We start from the raw sequence: 12578 nt of genomic DNA, 5'->3' as shown, positions 1-12578 counted from the left end.
TGCAAATATTTTGGGTCATTGACTCTGGTGATAACAGAAAATTACAAACCAGTAAATGCTTGAATTCCGTGTAGCATATGTTTCCTGGGATGGGACTACCGAAGGCAGCTGGAGACAGGGTTTGTAGGATCTCTTCCCAGAACCCTGGGACAGACACCATTAAGAAAGCTAAATATTGGACTGTACCCGTCTCAACTAGAACCATATATGCACATGTAATTTGTTTTTTGTGTTTTTGTAGAAGAGATGAGGGAAAATAACATTCAAACTCTTCAGCCAGCTAGTAAATCTTACCATAACAAATTTTTCAAGGAACAATGGGCCTGATTTTCAGAGATGCTGTGAATCTGCACCTTTCATTTACTGCAGCTTAACAGAAACCTGCGTTCTCCTGCAAAAGCCTTCAATTAGGGCCCAGTTTTGCAAGGATCACTATTCCATGTGTGGCTTCTCCCTCCACCAGCCCAACTCCCATGACAAACATACTGAGGGAGGTTGAGTCCTATAAAAAAAAAAAACACCCCACATCCATGATCAAACAACAAATCAAAGGAGCAATTTTAGATAAATTCAGCAAAGGCACTTACATTTAAATGTAATTAATTATCAGCATCCTGGACTCTAGCATTCACTCAGCAAGGCTGAACCATGTGTGACTGTAAATTGGTGTGCAGCAAGCTATTGTACATTGCTTTTTGATTACTGAGAACCAGTTTCTAAAAGCCTTACTCTTGTTGGGTAGCACTGACTCACAAGAGTAGCCCCATCCAGCGCAATGGGACTTCCCCTGTGAGTTGGTGCTACTCACTGCGTGTGGGGTTTGCAGAGTATATAAAATGATTCTCTCAGATATCACAACACAAGTCTCTCACTAAAGAAAAGCTAAAAAAGAAACCTATTATGTACAAATGGCAGACAGTAAATCCAAACTCTAAAGGATGACTGTATATTACAGCTAGTGGTTCTCAACCTGGGGTACCTGTACCCCTGGGGGTTCGCAGAGGTCTTCTAGGGGGTACATCAACTCATTTAGGTGTTTGCCTAGTTTTACACCAGGCTACATAAAAACCACTAGCAAAGTCAGTACAAACTAAAATTTCATACAGACAATGACTTGTTTATACTGCTCTAAATACTGTACATTGACATATAAGTACAATATTTATATTCCAATTGATTTATTTTATAATTATATGGTGAAGGTAAGCATTTTTTTCAGTAACAGAATGCTGTGACACTGTTGTATTTTTATGTCTGATTTTGTAAGCAAGTCGTTTTTAAGTGAGGTGAAACTTGGGGGTACACAAGACAAATCAGACTCCTGAAGTGGGTACAGTAGTCTGGAAAGGTTGAGAGCCGCTGTTCTAACAGGTGGTGCTGAGTGTGCTCAACTCCTGATAAAGACTGTGATGGGAGGGGAGAATGTGGACAGAACCTGGCAGAAATATATTTATGTGAGATCTAAACTATGTAAAAGGTACCCAAAGGCTACAGCAATGCGTACATGATAACTGCTTTAATAAAGTATCAGAGGGGTAGCCGTGTTAGTCTGGATCTGTAAAAAGCGACAAAGAGTCCCGTGGCACCTTATAGACTAATAGACATATTGGAGCATGGTGTCAAACTTGCAAATGAACTGAAGCTCAGCAGTTTCTCTTTGAAGTCTGGTCCTGAAGTTTTTTTGCTGCAGGATGGCTACCTTTAAATCTGCTATTGTGTGTCCAGGGAGATTGAAGTGTTCTCCTACAGGTTTTTGTATATTGTATCCCTGATGATGCCACAGCACAACTGGTTGCTGAGCGCTGTGACTTTATCTTCACGCACAATTATTTCAAATTTGGTGACAATATATACCTCCAGATCAGTGGCACCGCTATGGGCATCTGCATAGCCCCACAATATGCCAACATTTTTATGGCTGACCTGGAACAACGCTTCCTCAGCTTTCGTCCACTCACTCCCCTTCTCTATCTACGCTACATTGATGACATCTTCATCATCTGGACCCATGGAAAGGAAACTCTGGAAGAATTCCACCATGATTTCAACAGCTTCCACCCCACCATCAACGTCAGCCTGGACCAATCTACACGGGAGGTCCACTTCCTAGACACCACAGTACAAATAAGTGACGGTCACATTACCACCACCCTATACCGAAAACCCACCGACTGCTGTGCCTACCTTCATGCCTCCAGATTCCATCCCAGACACACCACACGATCCATTGTCTATAGACAACTGCTGAGGTACAACCGCATTTGCTCCAACCCCTCAGACAGAGGCCAACCCCTACAAGATCTTCACCAAGCATTCTCAAAACTACGATACCCGCACAGGAAATAAGGAAACAAATCAACAGAGCCAGAAACGTACCCAAAAGCCTCCTGCTGCAAGACAAGCCCAAGAAAGAACCAACAGAACTCCACTGGCCATCACCTACAGTCCTCAGCTAAAATCTCTCCAATGCATCATCAGTGATCTACAACCCATCCTGGACAACGATCCCTCGCTTTCATTGGCCTTGGGAGGCAGGCCAGTCCTCACCCACAGACAACCCGCCAACCTTAAACATATTCTCACCAGCAACCACACACCGCACCATAGTAACTCTAACTCAGGAACCAATCCATGCAACAAACCTCGATGCCAACTCTGCCCACATATCTACACCAGCGACAACATCAAGACTTAACCAGATCAGCCACAACATCACCGGTTCATTCACCTGCATGTCCACCAATGTAATATACGCCATCATGTGCCAGCAATGCCCCTCTGCTATATACATCAGCCAAATTGGACAGTCCCTATGTAAAAGGATAAATGGACACAAGTCAGATATTAGGAATGGCAATATACAAAAACCTGTAGGACAACACTTCAATCTCCCTGGCCACACAGTAGCAGATGTAAAGGTAGCCATCTTACAGCAAAAAAACTTCAGGACCAGACTCCAAAGAGAAACTGCTGAGCTTCAGTTCATTTGCAAATTTGACACCATCAGCTCAGGATTAAACAAAGACTGTGAATGGCTAGCCAACTACAAAAGCAGTTTCTCCTCCCTTGGTGTTCACACCTCAACTGCTAGAAGAGGGCCTCTTCCTCCCTGATTGAACTAACCTAGTTATCTCTAGACTGATTCTTGCCTGCATATTTATACCTGCCTCTGGAAATTTTCACTACATGCATCTGATGAAGTGAGTATTCACCCATGAAAGCTTATGCTCCAATATGTCTGTTCGTCTATAAGGTGCCACAGGACTCTTTGTCGCTTTAATAAAGGCATTGATAATAAACAGAAAGAGAGTAATCCATTCTTTTTAGAAACATTCTCTTTTCCCAATCTGCTCTGATGTAAAATTTGACCTACACTTAAGTGCCATTGGAGAGAAAAAGGCTAGGGAGCCCTGCTTGATATGTTGCACAGCACTCAGCAGTTACTAGTAAATATCACCCTTATGGGTAGTACTGGAGCTTGCTGTCTGAAACACACACTGAAGTGGTGGCTAATATGAGGGAATTGAGCTGTTCCAGACAGCACAGAAGCTTTTAGCGAGATGAGTTTTTCTACAAAATAGAAACATGAAGGTTCAAGTCTTGTTAGAAACAAAACAGCTCTGCTTCTGAGCCCTGGGGCACGTATGCAGAGAACAATGGCTTAATCTCTCAGAGGGGCAGCAACCACACAGTCTGGCCCTATTGAGCAGGAATATGGAAGAAAACTACTCTGAAGCACAATAGGGGCAAGAGCAGGCTTTTTCTTAACTAAAGTGCCCTAGTGAAATAATCAAATTGATTTTTGTATATGTCTAAAGAGATGGCTTGCTCGAGAGGTCAGTGTATTGTCTTAATCGTAGTGACAATGCACATACCATATGGTGAAAGACCTAGAATAGACCGAGCTGTATAATTCATAAAAAAAATTAACTAAATAATTCTCATTGCTTTTCAGCATGAGGACATGCTGAAAAGCAATGAGAGAAGGAAGCCAAACCCAGGTCCTAGTAGCAAGTGTATTTCCAAGTCAGATCACTACTGAATGACTTTTGCAGTCTGTCCCCACTTCATTACTGTTTGGAACACGAAAGCCAAATGCAAACAAAGGTGCCATTTTATTATATTCCATAAGAAGTTTACAACAACAACAAAAAAGCTATGAAAAAAAATGTAACAGTCATGGCTCCACAAAAGATTTCATTACAGCAAACAGTGCAGTCTCCACCTGAAGGAGGACAAATTGTCTGCCTAAGTTCAATCTACATTTCAGCCTGCAACTGCCCCTCCAGCACTCATGTCCCCAATTCAGAGGCAAAAACTTCAGAGCCCAAGCTAATAGTTCCTTATTTTCATGTGTAAAAAAAAAAAAAGTGCTACGGTGCTCGAGGCTGGGGAGAGTTAATGCAGAGGAAGACGACAGACTTGCTGTCCAATTGCTTAGAATTGGAATAAAGATAATTTGCGGGCAAGAGGCAGCTGAAAGGGGAATAGAAATAGTGGGGGAATCAATAAGTCCAGCCTTCACTGTGTGAATAAAAACATAATGAAAGTGGTAGGGTTGAGGCCTGATGCTCCAGCAAGGTGCTGAGCAGCTTTTTTTGGGGGGGGAGGGAGGCTCTCGACTCCCAGTGGCGGCATTAGGCCTTTTGACGACTGAGAGCAGATGCCTACAAAGCGGATTTCAGGTTTCAGAAGCACACTATTAGCATAGAGCCCTCATTGCTGAATTAACTCTATATTTCAATTCATACATGTTGTTATGCTCAATAGCTATTGGAATGTGAACTAAAGCAGCGTTCTGATTTATTTTATTATTTAGGTGTACCTCGAGTCAAGTCAGTCATTTTTCACTAACGCATTAATGATTTTCATCTGTAATCCACACACTGGTGACGTGGCATTAAAGCAGAGCTGTCCCTGTGAAATCTGTCCTTTCAGAAGCTGTTCATGTGGGTTTTCTATGCACAAACCTGAGTTCCATGCTCATTTAACATACATAACGAACACCCTGTAATGCAGTGGCTCTCAACCTTTCCAGATTACTATACCCCTTTGAGGATTCTGATTTGTCTTGCATATCCCCACGTTTCACCTCACTTAAAAACGAATTGCTTACAAAAATCAGACATAAAAATACAAAAGTATCACAGCACACTATTACTGGAAAATTGCTTACTTTCTAATTTTTACCATATAATTATAAAATAAATCAATTGGAATATAAATATTGTACTTATATCTCAGTGTGTAGTATGTAGACCAATAAGTCATTGTATGAAATTTTAGTTTGTACGGACTTCACTAGTGCTTTTATGTAGCCTTTGTAAAATTAGGCAAATATCTAGATGAGCTGATGTACCCCCAGAAAACCTCTACATACTCCTGGTTGAGAACCACTGCATTAGGAGGCACTCAGGCCCAGATTCTCAAAGGTATTTAGGCATCCAACTCCCATGGAAAATCTGAGCTTCAGTGCCCTGAAGGATTGGATCCCTCAAGACTAAATCATTTCATGCATCCTTTTTATTTGTATTGTAACGTCCACTCTTTATCTTAGATGTTGAAGATAGTGAGCTTCCCCTTGTCAGAATAGGCCCACTTTTTTAATGTGAAAATAGCCGTTTAATTGAAACCCTTCATGAAGGGCCTGATCCAAACCCCATTACACTCAATAGAAAGATTCTTGTTGATTTCATTCAGCTTTGGATTGGGGCCAAAGTGACAATGGGGGTAGGAGAGAGGAGCAAATGGCACGAAATTAAACTTGGACCAATTGCGTGTGCTGTTTCATATAACCAATGTTATGAATTTCAAACAGTTGTAGTGCTAAGAGAGGTCTAATCTCCCAGGGGACAGCCACATGGAACTGCCATTATTACTATTAATGGGAATCACACTTGTGCAGCAGTGGAGGCATATTAAGGCTGAATGCCAAGCACAGCAAACAGTGAGAATTGAATCTGAAATTCCCATCTAAGCCTTTCAGAAAGGATTTACGGGAGCACCTGATTTGAATTTTGTAGATTATACTAAAAATGGTCTCCATTATTCAAGCCTAACCACATTTAAACTTCAGAGCTGTCAAACCTAATTATGTACCTTATTTGCCTCTCCCAAGAAAAAGGTTTTAACTGACGTTCATTTCTCAGAAAAAAAAAGTGCTTATTATGTATGACTGGAGTGAGGAGAGGTTATATGGACACACCCTGGCACCTGCCTGAATGGTGTGGAGTCTTGTTCCAAATGGCATATGTTATTGCTGAACAGCCTCCCCTGGGTAACACACCTCAGCATTTCTATCACAGTTAAGTTAAAATCCTTGAGGTTATTATGGTGGACATCTGTGGTACTGCAACTTTATAACGTGAAGCCCAACACAGGCTTCAACAAAATGAATGAGAAAAAACAAAATGTGAGTTTTAAAAAAAATAATCATACTAGATTTTTGTCCTCTATTGTAAACAAATACTTGAGATGTCTAGGAACAGTTTCTGTACATTAGCTGCATTAATCTGGGGCTGATGGCTTACACTCCAATCTTTGATTTTCAGACACCACCACTGGAAGCTAGCCTGCGTGCATAAGAGAAACTTTTTCTTCAGGTCACTGTGCTAATTACCCTGTAAACCTTGGAAGAATGGCATTAATACATCACAATGATCATTGTTAAACCAAGGAGAGGAACAAAATGCACCCTGAATTGAAGGAAAACTAGTAATTTGTCATCTATCTGCAATTAATCCCCTGGTGACTCTAACCCTAGCGATTTAGGGTCTGATCCTGCTCCCAGGGAAGTCAAAGAGAGCAGAATTAGGCCTTTAATTTGGAATATACAGGCTGCAAACTGAATACAGAACTGACACGGCACATAAACTACATGTGATTAATTATGACGTCAATAGATAGCCTAGGCATCATTTATAAACCACATTCTAGACCTGGAGATCTGGCAAGTACGGGGTCAGTTCGTTGGCTCTGTTAGAGCAGCTAGATGCTGTTCCAGTAGCGCAAAGGAGCGATGAAGCCCGAACAGGGAGGGCCTGGGTAGTACAGATCCATCTTGCTGGCTCTCCAGCATCCAGTTTAAGTGGAATGGCCAGACTGCTGCTGTATTCCCTCCCCAGCTACTGGAACAGACGCGTGGGGGCTGCTCTAAGGGCGATGGCTTCACTGACACTTTACAGTGCTGCAACTTTCTCGTTCAGGGGGGTGAAAAAACACCCCCCTGAGCACTGCAAGTTTCAGCGTTGTAAAGTGCCAGTGTAGACAGTGCACCAGCCCTAAAAGCTGTCCCCTTTATGGAAGTGGGTTTTTTATAGCACTGGGAGAGCTCTCTCCCAGCACTATGCTGCGACTACACAGCCACGTTAAAGCTCTTTAACGTTGCTAGTGAAGGCGTGCCCTGAATTGCATCAAGGGCTGAACTAGCCCCTGGCTCGCCCCAGGATTAAGGATCAATAAAGGTGGTGTAAAGCCACCTTCTCTCCCCAATCTAACACTACAGTGCACCTCAGTCTGGCCTCTTCCACAGTAAATAACCATTCAAAGACGGACTTTTGATTGCTAGTCTAACATGAAATATCACACATTAAAGACTTGGCATTAATCAAAACTGGTTTTCCTTTTTTTTTTTTTTCCCAAGGGAGGTCCAATCCAGAACAGAAAATCCAAGCGTTGCCTGGAGTTACAGGAAAACAGTGACAATGAATTTGGATTTCAGCTGGTCCTTCAGAAATGCACTGGCCAACGCTGGTCTATAACAAATGTCCTGAAAAGCTTGTCATCATAACTGATTCTAAGAAACTCTTAATTCAGTCCTTTTGCTACTGTGTAGCAAATGTTGCAATGTTGCCTGCTGTACTGTATTTTTTCTTTCCCTCCTGCCCCCCCCCCCCTTTGATTCTTTTTTGCGAGTGTGTGGAAATCAGGTTTGTGGGCTGAAAATACGGACTTTTTTCATAATGACATTTTCATGGCATTTATAGAGATGCTGAATGACAGGTGATGGTAGGCTATCCTAAAATATTTTGCAAATGTAAATAGGGAACAAATGGAGAATATTTATAACTCTGACAATAAAATTTTATTGATTTAAAAAAAAAAAACAATTCCACTGCCTCTGTCTCTTTTGGGGATCATTGTGAAAACAAGTCAGTCTGAAGGTTTTCATTGGTTAGGGCCTTATCCTGGAAAGAGACTGAGCACCTCCAACTCCAAGGATGAAATCCTGGCCCCAGTGAAGTCAATGGGCGCTTTGCTAGTGGGACTGGGATTTCACCCCTAATGACTTATCGAGAGTGACGGATTCTCAGTGCCACACTGGATCCGATCCTGCCAAGGTCACAGGGGGATGCAGTAGGCACCATCCAGTGGTTATGAAGCAAGTAAAGCTGGGTTCTTATGAAATCGACTTTACAAAACCAAAAAGCAGCCTTACATCAAAGTGTTCATTTTAATTTAAAAGTCAGTATATGATACTTTTGCACTGCAACAGGGTGGCGGGGAAGGAGACGTGTTGTTCTCTATTCAAAATGTACATCACTACTAAGGTGACACCAGTATCATAAGCATTAATGATTATGGCTTATGGTTTTTCTGGGTAAATGAAGTAATGGCTGGAGACTTATGGGATTACTTACAAACTGGACTGCGAGTCAAACAGTAAATTTAAAGCTAAGCTGCTGCTTGTGACATCTGTAATTTTCTTGCTCCTTCAGGGGGGCTCTATATTTTCTTAGGAAGAATGGTGGGGCAAAGCACTAGAAGAAAGACTTAAAGTCTGCTGCAAGAGAAGGCAGAGTCACAACAGGGATCAATTCATGTTCCCATCTCGTTAACATGATTCAACATAATACAGAAGTAATGTTGCCTCTTCATCCAAGAGCGCATGCAGACTGGTGCAATTCTACAGTGCAAAAGGAGTTGGGAAGCTGCAGAAGGAGGAGGGAATTTTCAAAGCATTTAGCACTGACCTAACTCCACTTCCCGTGGGAGTTGCCCGGTCAGATTCAATGGGAGCAGATGCAGGCTTGCACTGACCACTCTTGAAAACCCTAGCAGGTGCAGTGTGAAATGCCACTGGGTGGAGGCTCCCTGCAGGAGTTACACAGGGAAGGGTTGGGGAAGGAGGGACACACCAGGGGAGTGGAAGGGATAGTGCTGCAAGGTCAGCAACTGGGATCCTTTGTTCCTTCCCAGGTATAGAGACAGTGTGCTAAGACCATGGAGTCCTCTTCAGCACTGCCCTCTAGCCCATGGGACTGTTTTTCCTCTCCCACTTCTCCCTCCCCTAAAACAAGTTATTCAGACCACGCCCGGGTGATGATTTTGGGTAATGGCAAAGTTGCAGCTGCAGTGGGAGATGAGCACACTTTCAGTATAGTGTTTGCCTTTTTACATTGTTTCCCCTTAGAGTGTAGTTTGGTTTTACTTCCTACCCCACCTTACCCGTCCTTGACATGTGGGCAGAGTAGACCAGTGTTTAAACATAGGACCAGATGCCAGGACACTCTTTGTAACACTGTCAGTGACTCTGCATTTGGAAAGTCCTGGAAGCAAAATTTGGCCACTGTTGTCAATGGAAAGAATCTAACAGCCAGGATTTCCATTTATACTGTTTACCATATGCTGCTGCTGCTGTTTTTGCAGGTTAATTGTGTGGAGCTCTGAAGAGAATCTCTAGCACCACTACTGCCCCCTCCGCCCTCTGGTGTTCCAGAGGTACCCACATGCTGGTTTCTTTAGAGACACTGCAGAAGTAAGACTATAGCAACATACTAACAGGTACCACCATTGGGCTGCTCCTTCCCCAGTGGGGCATTCTAATACTCTTCTAAACAGCTACTAAAGCACAGTCCTGAGTACATCTCCTTAGCCCAGTGTGAGGCATCTTGCTGTGGCCAGCAACTTTCTCTACAGCACTGAGATGTTGTCCAATATAGCCACAAAGTAATACCACAGCCAGTCACTTGGAAGCAGCCACTACAGTTCAGTGTAACACCAATACTTTCATTATAACCTTTTGTTTTCATACGCGCATAATTTTCTTTTTAAAAAATCTGCTTTTTCATTGATACTTTTGTCTCAGCACAGATGTTAATTTTTTTTTCAGTTGATGGAAAGGAGGTGTGAGGAAGGACCTGCAACTCCTTTTCTGTTACCGGCATGAAAAGTATACACTTTTGCAGCATTAAGACACGTTTCTCACCAACAACAGAAAAAATGCTTATTTCAAAAATGGCAAATGGCTTTTGGGCTGGGGTGGAGGGAGAAACAACAAAAATCAAACAATAAGGAATTTGAATAATATCGCTAACTGAAACACAGCATAATACACCAAAAAATGCCAAGTATCAGAGGGTAGCCGTGTTAGTCTGTATCCACAAAAACAGTGAAGAGTCCGGTGGCATCTTAAAGACTAACCAATTTATTTTGGTAAAAAACCCACTTCTTCAGATGCATGGAGTGAAAATTACAGATGTAGGCATTATTGCACATGAAGAGAAGGGGGTTACCTTACAAAAAAATGCCAGTTGCTTTCTACCTCCCCACTAACTGCTGATTTTATCAATTGTTTTTTGATAAACGTGCTGCTCTCTGGCTAACCTGTCCTTCCGGAAAATGTCTCCCCCCAAAAGGTATGAATTTGCCTTTTTCTTACTGCATTCGTACTAAATGACGTGTGAAGTGTAGCACTTGGGCAGTCACATCAGTATTGTGTGGAGGAGGCAGAGGAGAGGGCTATTTGTTGGCAGTAGTTGGGAACTCACTGAGTGATCACTGATTTTTGTTTCCTTTTGGTTTTATATAGAGGTGAATTACCTCTCCTTTATTATTCTATTTGTTCCCTTTTTATTTTATTGTTTGCTACTTTAAGTGGCAATCAGAACCTCTCCTGAAGATTATAATGTGCCAAACTGCCTCCTACAGACTGACTTCACATTCAGAGCCACACTATTTTTAGTATCATTGTTCTTAATAGCTGTTTAATAAGTCTCAGCAGTTTAATTATGTAAGAGTATCCCTCTGCTATATATAGTTACCACACTGTGGTGGCTAGGCATGCAGCAGAATCTTTCATCTAAGTACGGGGACAGGTGAAGGTACCGCTGATATCTATGATAACAATCGGTGAAAGTTGACTATACTGCCTATATTCTGTGGGCCAAGTTCTGAGGTTCTTAGGCTTTCTTTGGACAACTAACTGAAGTTTCCAGATCACAGGCCCTGGTACTAATTGGGGGACTTCAATCACCCTGACGCCTGCTGGGAGAGCAATACAGGAATGCACAGACAATCCAGGAAGTTTTTGGAGAGTGTTGGGGACAACTTCCTGGTACAAGTGCTGGAGCAACTAACTAGGGGGCCGTGCTCCTCTTGACCTGCTGCTTACAAACAGGGAAGAATTGGTAGGGGAAGTAGTAGTGGGTGGCAACCTAGGCAGCAGTGACCATGAGATGGTTGAGTTCAGGAGCCTCACAAAAGGAAGAAAGGAGAGAAGCAAAATATGGACCCTGGACTTCAGAAAAGCAGACTTAGAGTCCCTTAGGGAACTGATGGGCAGGATCCCCTGGAAAGCTAATATGAGGGGGAAAAGAGTCCAGGAGAGCTGGCTGTATTTTAAAGAAGCCTTATTGAGAGTGCAGGAACAAACCATCCCGAAGTGCAGAAAGAATAGCAAAGGTGACCAGCTTGGCTTAACAGTGAGCTTAAACTCAAAAAGGAAGCTTACAAGAAGTGGAAATTTGGACAGATGACAGGAGGAGTATAAAAATATTGCTAGAGCATGCAGGGGTGTAATCAGGGAGGCCAAGGCACACTTGGAGTTGCAGCTAGCACGGGATGTGAAGGGTAACAAGAAGGGTTTCTACAGGTATGTTAGCAACAAGATGAAGGTCAGGGAAAGTGTGGGACCCTTACTGAATGGGGGAGGCAACATAGTGACAGATGATGCGGAAAAAGCTGAAGTACTCAATACTTTTTTTGCTTCGGTCTTCACAGACAAGGTCAGCTCCCAGACTGCTGTACTGGTCAACACAGTATGGAGAGGAGGTGAGAAGCCCTCAGCGGTGAAAGAACAGGTTAAGGACTATTTAGAAAAGCTGGATGTGCACAAGTCCATGGGTCCAGATCTAATGCATCCAAGGGTGCTGAGGGAGTTGGCTGATGTGATTGCAGAGCCATTGGCCATTATCTCTGAAAATTCGTGGCAATCGGGGGAGGTCCCGGATGATTGGAAAAAGGCAAATATAGTGCCCATATTTTAAAAAGGGAAGAAAGAGAACCCGGGGAACTACAGACCAGTCAGCCTCACTTCAGTCCCCGGCAAAATCATGGAGGAGGTCCTTAAGGAATCCATTTTGAAGTACTTGGAGGAGAGGAAGGAGATCAGGAACAATTAACATGGATTCACAAAAGGCAAGTCATGCCTGACCAACCTGATTGCCTTCTATATGTTGAGATAACTGGCTCTGTGGATATGGGGAAAGCAGTGGATGTGATATATCTTGACTTTAGTAAAGCTTTTGATACGGTCTCCCACAGTATTCTTGCCAGCAAGTTAAAAAAGTATGGATTGG

The 12578-nt window shown here is 42.7% G+C and overlaps 1 protein-coding gene across 2 annotated transcripts in view; it reads left to right on the top strand.

The window, feature by feature from the left end:
* Positions 1 to 12578, top strand: part of GALNT18 (polypeptide N-acetylgalactosaminyltransferase 18) — a 444155-nt gene that overhangs the window by 410296 nt on the left and 21281 nt on the right. Inside the window, exon 12 of one of the 2 annotated variants that reach the window (XM_054028213.1) lies at positions 7643 to 8095. The exons of the other annotated variant lie outside the window; for it this stretch is intronic. Within the exon in view, the coding sequence (XP_053884188.1) occupies positions 7643 to 7789 (147 nt within the window). The 3' untranslated portion in view covers positions 7790 to 8095. Of the gene's footprint in view, positions 1 to 7642; positions 8096 to 12578 lie in introns of those variants that run through there. 2 annotated transcript variants of the gene reach the window in all.

The sequence above is a fragment of the Malaclemys terrapin genome, chromosome 4 (assembly GCF_027887155.1).
Source record: "Malaclemys terrapin pileata isolate rMalTer1 chromosome 4, rMalTer1.hap1, whole genome shotgun sequence".
Classification (NCBI taxonomy): Eukaryota; Metazoa; Chordata; order Testudines; family Emydidae; genus Malaclemys; species Malaclemys terrapin.
This window is presented reverse-complemented; position numbering and strand designations above follow the sequence as displayed.